This window comes from Myotis myotis, unplaced genomic scaffold (genome assembly GCF_014108235.1).
Source record: "Myotis myotis isolate mMyoMyo1 unplaced genomic scaffold, mMyoMyo1.p scaffold_m19_p_43, whole genome shotgun sequence".
In the NCBI taxonomy this organism is placed as follows: domain Eukaryota; kingdom Metazoa; phylum Chordata; class Mammalia; order Chiroptera; family Vespertilionidae; genus Myotis; species Myotis myotis.
The window spans coordinates 1,484,919-1,502,453 of record NW_023416350.1 but is presented as its reverse complement, the minus strand read 5'-3'; the positions used below and the strand labels follow the sequence as shown (position 1 = coordinate 1,502,453).

At 43.2% G+C, this 17,535-nt stretch overlaps 1 protein-coding gene across 3 annotated transcripts in view; it reads right to left on the bottom strand.

Annotated features, from left to right (window-relative positions):
- The window catches only part of BUB1 (BUB1 mitotic checkpoint serine/threonine kinase), a 44,781-nt gene extending 43,894 nt beyond the window's left edge, over positions 1-887 (bottom strand). For 2 of the 3 annotated variants that reach the window (XM_036306782.1, XM_036306784.1), the window contains exon 1: positions 790-886. In XM_036306782.1, the coding sequence (XP_036162675.1) occupies positions 790-815 (26 nt within the window). In that variant the 5' untranslated portion in view covers positions 816-886. Of the gene's footprint in view, positions 1-789 lie in introns of all 3 variants that reach the window. The other variant, XM_036306783.1, reaches the window with a different exon arrangement.
- Positions 888-17,535: the final 16,648 nt, after the last annotated feature.

Sequence of the window (17,535 nt, the reverse complement as noted above, 5' to 3'; positions counted from 1 at the left end):
CGGAAGGTTGAGAACCACTGGTAGAGGCTGACATCAATAACACCAAGTGTAGCCTTTTTTTGTTTTTCCGCTTAAAGTACACGTCATTCAAAGGCTTTTAAAAGCTGACTGTGGGGTGATCGGTTAAGAGCAATTGTAAGTTCTCCCCTGCTCTGCAGTAAGAAGTGGCCTTGAGCCCCGGCCGGTGTTCCCAGTGGTTGGAGGTCAGGCCGCGCAGGGAAGGGTCGCAGTTCCCGGTCAAGGGCAGGGGCCCGGGTTGCAGGTTCGACCTGGTGGGCGGGCGCCTGGGGGAGGCCAATTGATGTGTCTCTCACAGAGATGTCTCTCTCTCACACACACACACCCCTCCCCTCCTCCCTTCCTTGAACTCTCTCGAAAAAATATCACCTCAGGTGAGGATTCACAACAACAAGTGTAAGTGGCCTGGACAGTTTCTCAGGAAACCTACACGCAGCGTTAGGTCTGGCTGCGCTGGGTTTGTCCCCCGGCGGCGCAGGCCCAGAGCGGGCTCCTCACGGGGGACAAGCGGGGCTCTGAGGGCCTCACCACTGCCAAGTCTCCCCACACAGCTACCGGCCAGGTTTGGGCGGAGGCGCGGGCACATGGCGGAGTCGGTCCACGACTCGAGTGGCCACAGCCCGGGTGGGCAACGCTGGGACGGGGTCAAAGGCCGCGGAAAGGGGCGAGCGGAGCAGGAGGCAGGACCCGGCCGGCCGGGACAGGCAGACCCCAGGCTGGAACCCCAGGTGCCCCGGCGCACGCACGCCCACCCACCAGACCCACACTCACTGCAGGACGTTTTCCGGGCTGTCCATGGCGAGAGGACACGCCGGCCCCGGCCCCGCCAGCGCCGCGAGTGAGGAGCCGCCGCGAATTCGAATCTCCAGCGCAGCCGCAGTAGCAATGACGAACGTTAGGCAGGCTCCTGGCCATTGGCCTCTGCTGCAGTCGGACTGGCCAACCGCCGGCGCCGTTGCCAGGAGACCAAGTCCCGCCTCACCGTGATGAACATTTGCCAGGCGCCTAGCCATTGGCCTCGGCTGCAGTCGGGTTGGCCAATCGCCGGGGCCGTTGCGGCCGCAGCTCCTCCCACTTTCCGCAGCCGTAGACTAACCAGAAGCTCGCGACTGGCTGACCAGGCTGCTGGCGCGGCGGTGTTTTCTAAGCTGGCTCCGGCGTGGGGAGTGGACCTTTTTCACAGCCGTTCAAGTTGCACCTGGCTTCCCCAGGGAGCATCCCAGGGAAGGCACAGTGGGAGATGAATACCTAACCTAACCTAACACCTCCCTCCGCCCCCGCCAAGCGAAAAAGTGAGGCCTTGGTCCCTAATCCCCAAAGTGGTGCCTTTTCGACTCCTCTCAAATAGATGAACCAGAATCACTATGCCTGGTTCATGGAAAGAAGAAAAATAATACCTTTGTGGGTAAAGACCGTGGCGTCGTTTGAGGCCGCGGAGCCTGGGGTATAGGAGATGGGCAGGTGGGGTGAACCCAGCACCCGCAAGACCATGCACCTCACTTTCCGCAGCTTTCTGTTCAGTGTCTTCCGCTGTAAGAGGAGAAAGGAGACGCTAACGCCATGAAGTTTCGTCCCACAGCCTGTAATGCAGTGGCGAGGGTTAGGGCGGTTCATCAATGACCCAGGAAAAGACCCTCGCGGTTGTTGGCTTAGTGACTAGAGCGCGAGGGCAGGTGGGTGGACGCTCGGGGTTGGCCATACCCGGCATAGGTGCCCTTGGAGACGTCTGGGCTTGACTGAAGGGATCTGATTGAACTGATCTGAAAAGCTGCGTGCATGTCCTGGACTGCCAGCTATTAACATCTTTTGTGGACCTAGGAGCTCTGGAGACCAAGTTGTCAGGAATTATAAAATTAAAAAAATAAATAAATAGAGACCTCTTTATAAAGGAGGCCAGATGTCCAAGAAGTATGTAATCTGCTGATGCTTTCTGCCTAAGAGTGAGTAGAAAGCGTCAGCCTAGCCCTCTGGGCCTTTGGTCTTTCATAATTTCCCATTTTACCTCTCAAGAGTGTTTCTTCAAGAGCCACTTGACAGTGCAAGTAAAATATAAAAGGCTAATCATGGGATTATTCCTTCTAGAGAGGCTGTTTGGATTGTTTGCTCTTTTAGGGCTCTTAAGTTAAATACCTAAAAATAATAGTAATTAATTAGCAGCTTCTAGAAACACTGATGGTCTCAGAGTCCACAATTTCTCCCAGGGTGTTGATCAATTTGATCTACACAAATACCTTATTTGTGGGGTTTATTATTCAGAGGGTACTCACTCTTTAGATAATTCCTGTGATGGCTAGCAGGAATTAATATATTTTTAGTCCCATCAGCTCAAGATTTCAACTTGTCATCAATTAGGAAATGTTGATTGAACATCCATCACGTACTAGGTGCTATTGGATTTATACCCAATTAACTCAGACAGATTCTGTCCTTATGAGATCAGTGGTTTTGTCTGGGAGATGAAGATACAGTCACAGGAAATTGTATAAATGTGTTATACACTGAGTGGCCAGATTATTATGACCACCTGACGTTTGTAGCAAATTAGCTATAATTTCCCGCTGAAGTTGCTAGAGGGCCAGGTCATTATAAACGTCTGAATAGCACAACATACCTAAGTATCGTTGCTGATCAAGTTCATCCTATCATGTTAATGGTGTATCCCAATGGAGATGGCTTCTTCCAACAAGACAATGCACCATGCCACGGTGCTCCTATTGTGCAGGAGTGGTTTCAAGAACATGAGGGAGACTTTACCTTGCTTAGGTGGCTTCCACAATCACCAGATCTCAATCCAATTGAGCATTTGTGGGATGAAGTTAAAAGAGCCATTAGGCAGCTGGTTCCACAACCATTAAATCTCCCAGAACTGGACAGTGCTATTCATCAGGCATGGTGTCAGATTTCTTGCATCACCTTTCAACATCTCGTGGAGTCAATGCCAAGAAAAGTCACCTCAGTATTGAAGGCAAAAGGTGGCCCAACGAAGTACTAATGGGGTGGTCATAATAAACTGGCTGGTCATAATAATCTGGCCACTCAATGTATATGTGTGTATTAAGTGCTAAATGTGTGAGTATTCAGATTATCCGCTAGGAGTGTCAAGAGGAGAGCGGGAGAATGGGGCCTGTTGGTTCATGAGGAAGGGGGGTGTTGAATTGGGCCCTGAGGTGAGGATGGATGTGGGTGGGGAGAGCTTGGGGGAGATCATTCCTGGTATATAAGAGGGTTACTGAGGGAGATCACCCTTGACTCTTGTTAATGAACAATTGAGATTCTTTTTGTTTTTGTGTGTTTTGTTTTGTTTTTTGGCGTTTTATTTCAGTATTTTATTTTTTCATTTTTAAATATATTTTTATTGTTGATAGTGTTACAGATATCTCCCATTCCCCCCTCCTCCCAGCCCATACCCCCTCGTCCTAGCCCCTATTTCCCTTCCCCAGATCTTCACTACTCTATTGCCTATGTCCATGGGCTATGAATATTAAGTATACTAGAGGCCGGGTGCATGAATTCATGCACCAGGGGCCTCCCTTGGCCTGGCCTGCGGGATCCGACCAAAACCAACTCTCTGACATCCCCCGAGGGGTCCCGGATTGCAAGAGGGTGCAGGCCAGACCAAGGGACCCCACCAGTACACAGTCAGGGCCAGGGAGGAACACGGGATGTTGGCCAGCCAGGGAGGGACCTTGGGAGGACTCCAGGGTGTGTCCGGCCGTCTCCCTCAGTCCTGATCGCTGGACCCCAGCAGCAAGCTAACCTACCAGTTGGAGCATCTGCCCCGTGGTAGTCAGTGCACGTCATAGCGAGCAGTTGAGCGGCCTTAGCATATCATTAGCATATTACGCTTTGATTGGTTGAACAGACGAACAGACACTTAGCATATTAGGCTTTTATTATCTATACCAGCGTGGGCAAACTACGGCCCGCGGGCCAGATCCGGCCCATTTGAAATGAATAAAACTAAAAAAAAAAAGGCCGTACCCTTTTATGTAATGATGTTTACTTTGAATTTATATTAGTTCACACAAACACTGCATCCATGCTTTTGTTCCAGCCCTCCGGTCCAGTTTAAGAACCCATTATGGCCCTCAAGTCAAAAAGTTTGCCCACCCCTGATCTATACTAATAAAAGGGTAATATGCTAATTAGACTGGATAGACTGGACGTTTTTCCGGACAAAGCCACAGTGGCAGGGGCCGAGGCAGAGGCAGTTAGGGGCAATCAGGCCACCAGGGGAGAGCAGTTACGGGTTATCAGGCCAGCAGGGGAGCAATTAGGGGCATCAGGCAGGCAGACAGAGGCGGTTAGGGGCGATCAGGCAGGCAGACAAGTGAGCGGTTAGGAGCCAGCAGTCCCAGATTACAAGAGGGATGTCCAACTGCCGGCAGTCAGACATCCCCCGAGGGGTCCTGGATTGGAGAGGGTGCAGGCCAGCCTGAGGGACAACCCCCACTTCCCAGTGCATGAATTTCATGCACTGGGCCTCTAGTATAGGATAAGTTCTTTGATTTATCTCTTCTCATCTCCCCAAGCCCACATTGAGGTATGTCAGTCTGTTCCATGCCTCCATGCTCTTATTTTGTTGGTCAATTCATTTTGTTCATTAGATTTCACAAATCAGTGAGATCATGTGATATTGTCCTTCTCAGATTGGCTTATTTCACTTAGCATAATATTTTCCAGGTCCATCCATGCTATCCCAAAGTGTAAGAGATCCCTCTTTTTTTTTTTACAGCTGCATAGTATTCCATATTGTAAATGTCCCACAGCTTTTTTATCCATTCATCTATTGATGGGCACTTGGACTGTTTCCAGATGTTAGCTATTGTAAATAATGCTGCTATGAACATAGGGCTGCATATATCCTTTCAGATTGACTTTGGGGTGTTGTTTGTTTTTGTTTTTTGATATATTCCCAGAAGTGGAATATATCGCTGGGTCAAATGGAGGTTCCATTTTTAATTTTTTGAGGAAATCCTATACTGTTTTCCATAGTGGCTGCACCATTCTGCATTCCCACCAGCAGTGTACTAGGGTTCCCTTTTCTCCACATCCTTGCCAGCACTGCTGTTTGTTGATTTTTTGATGATAGCCATTCTGAAAGTGTGAGATGATATCTCATTGTGGTTTCAATTTGCATTTCTCTGATGTTTAGTGACTTTGATCATTTTTTCATGTGTCTCTTGGCCATTTGTATGTCTTCTTTGGAGAGAAATGTCTATTCAGGTCTTCTGCCCATTTTTAATTGGATTTTTTGTCTTCCTTTTGTTGAGTTGTATGAGTACATTATATAGGTTGGATATTAACCCCGTATCAAATGTATCATTGGCAAGTATGTTCTCCCATTCAGTAAATTCTCCCTGAAAAGTCCCATTTTCAATTTGATAGTGGTTTCTTTTGCTGTGCAGAAGCTTTTTATTTCGATTTAGTCCCATTTGTTTATTTTCTCCTTAGTTTTCTTTTTGCCCTGGGAGATGTATCCATAAACATATTGCTATGTGAGATGTCTGAGATTTTACTGCCTATGTTCTCCTATAAGATGTTTAGGTTTCATGCCTTACATTTAAGTCTTTTATCCACTTTGAGTTTATTCTTGTGTATGGTGTAAGTTGGTGGTCCAGGTTCATTTTTTTGCATGTTTCTGTCCAGTTTTCCCAGCACCATTTGTTGAAGAGACTGTCTTTATTCCATTGTATGTTCCTGCCTCCTTTGTCAAATATTAATTGACCATAATGGTATGGGTCAATTTCTGGGGTCTATGTTCTAAATCCATTGGTCTATATGCCTGTTCTTGTGCCAGTACCTGTTGTTTTGGCTATAATTGCTTTGTTGTATAGTTTGATGTACGGTATTGTGATCTTTCCTACTTCGTTTTTCTTTATCAAGGTTGCTGCAGCTATTTGGAGTCTTTTATAATTCCACTGGAAATTCTTTTTGAAAGACTGGTTTGATAGTTTGATTTCAAATCCTAAAGGCTAGATTAAGGAGTTTATACTGGGTCATGATCATAACTGGGTCTTTTGATCATGACCAATTGTTGTGTTCATAGGACTTCATGGTAATTACACTCAGCTCTACCTTATTTTCTAGAAGCCACAAAAATGCCCTGGGCTGGGTAGCTCAGTTGGTTAGAGCGTCATCCCAATATGCCAAGATTGAAGGCTTGATCCTTCAATCTTATTGGAGCACATATAAGAATCAACCAATGAATGCATAAATAAGTGGAATAACAAGTTGATGTTTCCTTTTCTCCCTTCCTCTCTCTAAAATCAATCAATCAATCAATAAAAAAAAAAAAATCACAAAAAATTGCGCTCTTTTACTTTTGCTACTAGGGGTTCTTCTCACACCAGGCTTGTTTATGGAGGTATTCTGGGTAGCCCTTCCACACCACCCCTTAAAAAAGACACAGTGAGCCATGATAAAGCCCACATGCCAATCACTATGGGCATATCTACGAGTCATAGAACAAGTATTATGATTGTCAATGAATAAAAACGGACTGGCATGTTTCCAGGAATAATTTTCTGGTTTACTGAATAATTTCTCTTTGTCCTTACTTATGGAAGTCCCTCTCTGCCATTATTCTTATTCTGAGGGAGAATTACAATGACCTACTACACAATGTGTTCATCTTTTTTTTTTAAGCTTTTTTTTGTCTTCCTTTATTTTAGAGAGAGAGGAAGGAAGAGGATGAGAGAGAAGAAGAAGCACCGATCGGTTGCTTTTCAGGGATCGAACCTGCAACCTGGGTATGTGTCCTGACCACGAATTGAACAACCAAACACCTTTTGGTGCACAGGACAACGCTCCAACCAATTGAACCACACCAGCCAGGGCCACAATGTGTTCATCTTAATGTCCCTATTAGATTAATTAACCTGGTGGTGTCAGGATTTATTGGGAACAGGAGGAGGGATGGACCGTAGAGGCAGAAGACAGTAATTTTCAGACTTTGAACTAAATTTGGAGACAGAGGAATGGAAGATAAAGTAGGGAATCAGATCTCATGGAGAGTTCGTTCTCAGGACACAATGACATCTTCAGTATGTCAGGAAAAGAAAAGAAAGATAAATTGGTGGCCTAGGAGAATTGGCAGAAAGAGGCTATTGAAGCCAAAGAAGGCTTACTTTGTTTTTAGACGTGCGGAGTTAGAGTGTTACCAAGCATTTGTCCTTGTACAGAGCAAGATGAGACACAATGGAAGGAAGGCAGGCAGGTGGTTCAAAGGCTATATGAAGGAGCTTATTGAATGAAGTTTCCTGTGCCATTTTTTGTTGTTGTTAATCCTAACCTGAGGATGTTTTTTCATTGCTTTTCAAAGAGTGTGGAAGGGAGGGAGGGGGAGAGAAAGAGAGAGATAGATAGAGATGTGAGAGACATATCCACTGGTTGCCTCCTGCACGCACCCTGACTGGGGTCTGGGGGTGAACCCAAAACCCTTGAGTGGAAATTGAACCCACCACCCGACAGTGCCATGCCAGGCCTGATGTTCGATCCACTGAGATATGCCAGCCAGGGCCCCTGCTGTTTTTTTCTAAGAGCTTCACATTATCTCTCAGTGTCAGGGATAAATTAAAAACTTCCAAATAGTTTGATGAAGAAACAGTTTGATACTTTGATGAGGAAAATCTGTAGACTCTCAAATGCTGGAAACTTTTACAAAAGTAGAAGATACCTAACAGCTGGCAAAAGTGTTATTTGTTTCTTAATAGTTGCTAATTGGAGCCCTAGAAGGTTTTGCTCAATGGATAGAGCATTGGCCTGTGGACTGAAGGGTCCCGGGTTCGATTCTGGTCAAGGGCACATGCCCAGGTTGTGGGCTCAATCCCCAGTAGGGGAGCATGCAGGAGGCAGCTGATCAATGATTCTCTCTCATCATTGATGTTTCTATCTCTCTCTCCCTCTCCCTTCCTCTCTGAAATCAATAAAAATATATATTAAAAACAAAAGAAGTGTGCAGTTACAACCTTCTTTTCCTTTAAAACTCTAATTTACCTTATCTGCTAAATTCAATGTTTCAATGTTTCAAATTTCTATCTATTTAAAATGACTAATAGATTTTCTAAATTATTAGGAAGGCCAGTAAGTGAGGTATTTTTATTTGGCCTTTCAGTGATTTGTTATTCCAACATCATAATTTCATAAACTTATTGAACAAGGAAAAGCAGGCCATGTCAGAGGACATGAGCTCCAATCTTGACTTTCCCAAGAAGCAGCAAATCTGGGACTCAGTTTCCTGATCTTTAAAATGAAAACAGCAATATCGTTCCTTGTCTTCATAATGATTCTCTGAGGTCCCCTGTCCTATAACCTCACAAAGTTCTTCACTCAGTTCCAGTGTTGTCACATGATATCAAAGTTAGTGTTGTATTTAGACTAGAAAAATGATTATTTTCCATAGGTTCAGCCTATTTAACATAAGCAAATAATCACAGATGGACAGATATCTTTCTTTCCCTGGGAAATATAGAGCTATTTAGAATAGCAGTATTAGATGTGTTCCTGAATCCTCATATAAAAGTGACTATTTATTAGTTGACTCAATACGGAGCTGATGAATGATTTAGGGGACTATGAAATATTCACAGTAAAGTTGATATGTAGAAAGGGAGATATAAAGTCCCATGTAAGAAAACCTCGTTCATCCTCGAGTGTGTTGTGAGTTCAGAAGAAGCCCATGTGGCCAAAACTCAGTATCCATACTGTATTGTTGTAGCCTGGGGAGAAAGATGGGGGTGTGGGAGGACCCCAGCGCCCTGCCCCCAGCACCCTCCCCAGGAACCTGGGGTAGAATGTTCAGTTGTGCATGCTGCCCTGGCATTTATATGAAGAACCCAAGTGATACTTACCATAGCTGTCATTTCCACCTGGGCATGGTCTAGAGACCAGAGGACCTATTTCTTTCCCTTTCCTAGTCCTTACTGATTGGAGGCAACTTGGTTCTTCATAAGTTTAGTCTTACAGCCTGAACACTGATGAATGGCAGGCTGTGTTTTCTCCAAACTAGCCTGCCGTATCTCTGTGCGCCTCCTCACCCCTCTTGTCAGCTACAGAGCCTCCCTTCAGCTTCTACTGTGGAACATTGAATCCTTCGGTTGCTGTGCAAATTGTGCTTCAAGGGGGCCCAGATGTTGGAGTTTAGCAGACAAAGACTTCAAAGCAGTGATTTTAAATCCAGCCCTGCCCTGGATGGTTTGCCTCAGTAAATAGAGCGCCAGCCCAAGGACTGAAGGGTCTCTGGCTTGATTCCGCCCAAGGACACTTACCTCAGTTGCAGGCTCCATCCCTGGGATGTGTCTCTCTCACATCGATGTTTCTTTCTCTCTGTCTCCCTCCCTGCTTCTACTCTCTCTAAAAATCAATGGAAAAATATCCTTGGATAAGGATTAGCAAACAAACAAACCAAAAAAGAACTAACCTTGTCCAGGTAGCTTGGTTGGTTGGAGCTTCTCCCTGTACACCAAAAGGTATGGATTTGATTCCTGGTTAGGGCACATACCTAGGTTGCAGGTTCAATTCCTGATTGGGGTGAGTACAGGAGGCAACCGGTAGATGCTTCTCTCTCACATGGTTGTTTCTCTCCCTTCCTCTCTTTCTCAAATCAATAAATACAGATCCTCAGGTGAGTATGAAATATCCTGTATAATAAAGAGCTAATATGCTAATTAGACCTAACAGCCAAACGACCTTATGGACGTCCTTCCAGATGACCTTCTGGACAAAGCCAGGGCTGTGAGGGCTGAGCTCCTTGCATGAATTTTGTGCATTGGGCCTCTAGTATATAATAAATAAATATGTTTAAAGAACTAAAGGAAACCATTAAAAGAAGATGTGATAATGATGGTGCATAAAATAGAGACTATCAATAAAGAGACAAAGTGTAAAGGAGGACCAAGTGGGAATTCCGGAGTTGAAAAGTACAATAACCGCAATGAAAGATTCATTAGAGGGGCTCAGCAGTTAAGTTGTCATAAAAAGAAGTCAGTGAACTCAAAGCCAGAGCAGTAGAGAAGCTAGGGAACAGAAATCACACACACACACACACACACACACACACACACACACACACACAAAACAACACAAGGAAAAATGAAGAGTCTCAGAGAAATGTGGGACATTAGTGCACCAACATACACATATGGGGATAACAGAAGGAGAAGAGCAAAAGGAGGGACAGAAAAAATATCCTAAGATGTAATGGCAGAGGTGACCACAATATAATGCCTCAGCAGACGCTGAGTGATAGACCAAGGCATCCTCCTACCATCGTGCAAGTGATGGAACCAACTGAGGAAAAGGAGCAGGGAGACCAGCACCTTGGCATCCTGGTTTGCTCAGGACTGAGGAGCTTTCTGGAGGTGGGACTTTCCGTGCTGAAACTGGGACTTCCAAAGGACTCAGACTGGGAGCAGTGGGACCCACGGGGACACTATAAAGCAGCTTCCCAAATCACCCATTTCCCTTCTGCAACCCCAGCACAGGGGCCATGCTCTTCCACTAGAGGCCACGCCCTGCTGTGTCACCTGCAAGAAGGGACTGACGGGACAAGCTGCAGGGGGCTCCTGGCTCTGACACTTTATGGTTCCATGATTTCTACAACACACACTGAAGTCTGCTGTGAACAGTCTGTGCCTTACCTCACACAATATGTTCAGTTAGCATGTTTTGTTGGTATATTAGTTCAACTTAATCCTTGTACACCAATGACAACTGTATCTGTACAATAGATACTGAAGATGAATCTGATTGGCCATATGAGTGAAAAAACCAGACACAAAATATATATAGTGTCTAGCCCAGCCGTGGGCAAACTACGGCCCGCGGGCCGGATCTGGCCCATTTGAAATGAATAAAACTAAAAAAAAAAAAAGGCCCTACCCTTTTATGTAATGATGTTTACTTTGAATTTATATTAGTTCACACAAACACTCCATCCATGCTTTTGTTCCAGCCCTCCTGTCCAGTTTAAGAACCCATTGTGGCCCTCGAGTCAAAAAGTTTGCCCACCCCTGGTCTAGCCCCAGTCTTTCAATATTAAGAAGCAGTCAAAAATAGTTTATGGAGCTACTAGCCAAGAGAATAGCTAGCACTGGGCAGGGGCGAAGAAAAGTGACTGAGGGGTGATTCTGGGTGCTGGTGATGTGATGGCATTTTCCTTGATGTGGGTAGAGATGATCAGATGTATCTTCTTTGTGATAATTCATTGGCTGTGCTTTTGTGACTCATGCCTTGTTCTTGGTGTATTATAGATAATAGTGTATTTTAAAAATAAGATACTAGTTTATGCTCAGCAGTTGTGTGTGTGTAACAATACCATATCTATGTTATTTATTGATTTGTTACACATTACCTTAAAACTCAGCAATCTATAACAGTAGCATATTATCTCACACAATTTCTGTGGGTCAGGAACTTCAGAGCATCTTAGCTGGTAGCTCTGGGCCTCTCAGAAGGTTGCATTTAGGGGTGTTGGTTGGGGTGAAGTCATATATATATATATGAAGGCTTGATGGGGGCTGGAAGAGCCATTTTCAAGATGGCACACGCACGTGTCTGTTGGTGGGACTCCCTCTCACCCCCCTACCCCCGTTCTTCCCCAGGTGGCCCTCTTCACGAGGCAGCTGAAGTCTCCCAGCAGCTGGCTTCCTCCAGAGCCAGTGATCAGGCAGCTCTCTACTGTTTTCTAGACGAATACATGTCCTTATGTGTGTGGAGTACATTCTTTTCTATTGCTAAGTAATATTCCATTCTATGACCAGCCCATCGCTTATTTATCTGTTCTCTCGGTGATCTATGCCTGGGCTGTTCCATAATCTCCCAGTTTGGGGAGATTATGAATAAAGCTGATCTGAACATTCTTCTAAAGAATCTTTGTGAGCATGTCATTTTGTTTCTCTTGGATGAATACCTAGGAGTGTAATTGTTAGGTCAGGATAGGTATATATTTAGCTTTATGAGAAACTGCTAGACTTTTCCCAAAGTGATTGTACCATACTATGTTTTTACAACAAAGTATGAGAATTTCCGTTGCTCCATGTCCTTGTTGATATTTGATTTTGTCATTAAAAACAATTTGTTTTTAGCCACTTAGGTGGGTGTGTAGTGGCACCTTGTAGTGGTTTAACGACATCGAACACTTTTCTTATGCTTATTGGCCATTTGTATATCTTCTCTTGTAAATTATCTCTTTGAACCTTTTGGAGGATGTTTGTGTGTGTGTAGCTCACATGTAGACTTGTGTAACCACCAGCACAATCAGGATACGGAACTGGTCCATCATCACAGAGAAACTTCTGTGTTTCCTCGTCAATTAGAGTCTTCCCACAACCCTAACCCCTGGCAGCCACTGATCTCTTCATGACTGTAATTTTGTCATTTTGAGAATGCTGTAGCATTGGAATCATACAGTATGTAACCTTTTGAGTTGGCTTTTTTCATTCAACACAGTGCCTTTGAGATCCATCCAGGTTGTGTGTACCAGTAGCTTACTCTCTCTCAATGCTGAGTAGCGTTCCATTGTGTGCTTGTACCACAGTTTGTTGACCTGTTCCCCCATTGAGGGACATTTGGATGTTTCTAATTTTTGGCGATTGCAAATAAAATTGCAATGAACATTAATGTATACGTATTTGTGTAAACAGAGTTTCCTTTCTCTTGGCTAAATACCCACCCATGAGTGGGATTGCTGGGTTGATGACGAGTGTATGTTTAACTTTAGAAAGCACTGTCAGACTCTTAGAGAAGCTGCACTTCTTAAAAAAAATTGTTTTAATCCTCACCCAAGGATATTTTTTCCATTGATTTTTAGAGAGAGTGGAAGGAAGGAAGGGGAGGGGGAGAGAGAGAGAGAGAGAGAGAGAGAGAGAGAGAGAGAGAGAGATTAGTGACACATCAATTGGTTGCCTACTGCACCTGCCCCAGCCAGGGCTGGGGATCAAACTGCAACACAGGTTATGTGCCCTTGACTGGGAATTGCACCCCCGACCCTTTGGTGCATGGGCTGATGTTCTAACCACTAAGCAACACTGACCAGGGCACTATACCATTTTTTATTCCCACCAACATCAAATGAGAGATCCCATTGTTCTGCATCATCCTTAACACTTGGTGTGTTGTCAGTATTTGTTATTTTAACCACTTTAATAAGTGTTTATGATTTTTTTTTAAAAGAATTATTTTTATATTTTACTTAGTACCTTGTAGTTGGTTCTGATTCTTCAGATAGAACAAGGATGTCAAGGTTTGGGCCATTCTTACCAAGTGCTATTCTTGCTAAATGTTAAAATGTAGCACAGTATTTTGCAGACCAGTTGCAAACAAGATGAGCTTGAGGGGGAACTGACATAAATGTAGCAAACTTCAAAGAGGAAACTAACACACAATTGATCAAAGAGTGCATTCAAGCAATGGCCAAGCCTCTGTGTGGGGAGACAGAGCTTCGGATATAGAGCCCCTGGCTCCTTCACTTGCTGCAAGTAAGTAAAACGGCCTGTGATAACCTCTTCTTGATTTTGAACAGAGCACCCCAGGGGGTGAGCCCCTTGAGTTTGGTAACAATTCCACTTGTGAGACTTCCTGCAGAGGTGTTTTACACTGAAGGCCCACACCAGGCTTCTCCCAGGGAAGGTGAAATTAGCATCACTTGTTTCAGTGCTTGCCAGTGGCATGTCCTAGCTCAGAGGTTTTCAACCTTGTTCTTAGTGATGGAACGTGTTTTCCCCACTAAATCCCACACAGAGCATCGATACATAAGTCAGATGATGGTAGAGCTGGTGAGGGGTTGAGTTGGGCCCTCTCTCTACCCCCACAGTCGTCCCTGAGGTGTCCACAGCCTCTGAGGCTCAGCTCCTAATCTTGACACCAATGCCATCCACCCAGGACCTGCCACGGCCTTAATTCCCTGGGGCCTCTCTCTATAATCTGAGGCATGGAGATGAATAATTGCCATATCTTCATATCTTACAGACCCAAGAAAACAGAAAAGAGACATTATATCTATTAAATTACATCACTGTTTAGGATTCATTTGCCATTGTTAAACAGATGTTATCTGAGGTGGCCTACTATGGTGGTTGTTAAATGTGGAGGTTGATATTTAAAGACAGAAAACATGTAAACAACTAAGCATGTTGTATAGGAATTTGAAGCTTGTGGGGCCTTCCTTAAACCCTGACTTTTCCATTGCAGAGATCGTTACCTTTTTTCTTGAAAAATGTTAGGAATTTAGATATTCTTAATGTTCAAGCTTTCAGGCAAATAGTTTCGAAGACTTTTAAATCCAGCTTTCATTCTTTGTTAAAAGGAAATTACTTGTGATCACAGTTCAATGAAGAATAAGCGCCATCTAGTGGTTATTTTAAGTGTACAATTTAATGTTTAAGGGTTTTTTTTGTTTATTTTTTGGTGTGTGTGGTTTATTTTAATATGGTTCGAAAGTCAGAATGCATAAAAAGGTATTGTTCCCCATATGCAATATTTTTTTCACATCTACTCCATGTACATAAAAGATAAACACTGCTATGAGTTTCTGGTGGGTCCTTTAAGAGATTAAAAAAAACAACAGTGCATATGCAAGCAATTATATAGTCTTTTCCCTCCATTTGCAAAAATTATTTAGCATGGCAGTAAAAGTAATATATGCACTTGTTTATACCTTGTTTTTCATTTAAAACACACTTTGGCAATTTCCCCATATTGGCATATTAAGAGATTTTTTTTTTTATGTAGTATCCCATTGCACGGTTGTACTGTATTTGTATCATATTTTACCCTCTCTTCTGTTGATGAGCTTTTAGGTGTTTGCAATGTTTGCTGTTACAGCCCTATAGTGAATAGCTATTCCTGCTCATGTAGCATTTGAATCACCCCAGTAGTGCATTTTGGGGTGAGGGTGGGAAGGGGAAGGGGAAAAATACACCTTAATTAAAATGTCCTAATGTGTCTCTGTTGAGAAATTTCTTTTTAATTTTTTTATTGTTTAAAGTATTACATATAGTATTACATATATCTCCTTTTTCCCCTACTGACCTCTCCCCAGCCCCCCCCCCCCCCCCCCCCCGGCACATGCCCTCACCCGCCTCGGATCTGTGTCCATTGGTTATGCTTATATGCATGCATACAAGTCCTTTGGTTGATCGCTATACCATTCCCCTCCCCCCGCCTTCCCTCAAAAGTTTGACGGTCTGTTTGATGCTTCTCTGTCTCTGGATCTATTTTTGTTCATTGATTTATGTTGCTCATATTCCACAAATGAGTGCGATCATGTGCTATTTATCTTTCTCTGACTGGCTTATTTTGCTTAGCTTAATGCTCTCCATGTCCATCCATGCTGTTGTGAATGGTAGAGAAATTTCTTTAAAGTAAGGGACATGGGTATTGATTATTGAGAGCTGTTTATCAGTAGCCCAGTTTTCTCGAGGCATGCTTACTGTATAGTTTTAAATAGTGTTGTAGCTCCTTTGGTTTGTGCATGCATTATCTGTGCATTAGCGGTCCTCCCCTGCTCTTCATTGTGTCTTATTTTCCTACATAGATTGACATAAAATCATTACTATCATTCTGTTCTAGTGAGATGTTTGGTATCACTATGAGCAGTAAACTTAGTTTATGTGAAAATAACTTTGGGATTTAAAAATAGATGAATAGTAATAATTTCATTGAAAATTTACTGGAGTGGAAATGTAAAGAAAGTAGGTAAATAATATGTTTTAGAATCTTGTCTGAATAACACACTTCCTGGCATTCCCCTAGGCTTTACACTCTGGTCTGTATAGTTTGAGTTTCTCTTGATCCACATTTTTCTTTTTTGATTACAGAACTTATAATGAATAAATACTACAGGTAATTACACAAAGAAGATCCATCGCTTATATTACTCTAACTTATACTGAGAAGGCTAACCCCTATTTTTGTAAAACTACTAATTGAAATTCTCTGCTATTAGATGATCCTTTATTCTGTGAGTCAACTCTGCTATTTTTAGACAGCCCCTTACTCTGTAAATTAACTTTGCTTTCTAGCTGCTTGAATAATAGGGAAGATAAACTTGGATGTCTGACCTTGTAGTCATCTAACATAAGGTCCGGAAAAACCCTGATTTGGGAGACAAAGGGGGTGGAAAGATATAAACAGGGAAAGCTTCCTCCATGTTTTTGCTCAGACATTTGGCAGACATCTCCCTCTGGGCCCGCTGGCATACAAACAGTGTAACTCCATTTCTCTGGGTGTTGCTTGGTTTTTCTCCGGTCTTCTGTAAGCATCGTTTCTTCCGTAACATCACATACTCTTCACATGCATGATGACATAAGGAGAAGTCTCTAGAAGTGCAATTGCCAAGTCAAGAGACAGGTTCATGTGTAATTTTGGTAGATATTATCTGGTTGCTGCACAGATAGATTGTGCCAATCATATCGTACCTCCCTCCTTCCCAGCTAGTGCATGCAGCCACCTTGCCAATGCAGTGTGTTATCTGACTGTCTGGGTTTTGCTCATATAATAGGTAAAAATTGCCATTTCAGTGCAGTTTGAATCTGTGCCTCTCTTATTGCATGTGACAGCAGATATTTTAAAAATATATTTAAGTGTCATTTGTATTTCTTATTCTGTGGACCAGTCAGTTCAAATCAGTGGCCCACCTGTTGATCTGTTTTTGATGAATTATAGGAACTGTTTAATTAGGGGGATTAGCCCCATTGCAATGACACCAGTAACAAATATTTTATCCCAGTTTGTCATTTGTTTCTTGTCTACTCTTATGGTGTTTTTGTCATGCAGAAGTTTTTGTTATGTAGTAACATTTATTGATGCTTTCCTTTAAAAAAATTCCATGTTTTCTTTATGGCTTGTTTATAGTATACTAGAAAGGATTTTTTTGCATTAAGATTATGAAAGAATTCTTCATGTTTGATTTTCATTTTTTTGTGGTTTGTTTTTCTCTATGGAAACCATTGATCTGTTTCAAATTTATTCTGGTATATAGGGTGAGGTAGGGATCCAATTTTTCCCCCCAGTTGACTACGCAACTGGAATGTCGTCAGTGCTTTGTTTTTCCCAGTGACTTGCTATTCCAGCTTTGACTTACATATACTGAGTTTCCATGTTTATTTACTTGTTACATTCTATTTCATTCCATTGGCCTATCTGCCTGTTTTGTACCTGTTGAATTAATGAGGCCTTTCCACAATCCGATTATTTGATAGAGATCATAGCTCCTCAGTTTTAGAATTTTTCTGGCTGCAAAGAAGACATCAATGTGTAATAGACCAAATAGTGTAATATAAGCAATGGCTAAGCCTCCCTTCTTCGGGGAGATAGAACTTTGGATATGAATTCCCTGTCTCCTTTCTTTGCTGCAAGTAAATAAAACTACCTGGGACAACCACATCTCGTTTTTGAATGGAGCACCCCAAGCAGTAAACCCCTTGAATACAGTAACAAAACTGTAGGGACCCAAATAAGTGTAAGTTCAGGCATGGGGCTCACTCTTTGGTTCTGGGACTGTCGCAATGGGTCTAA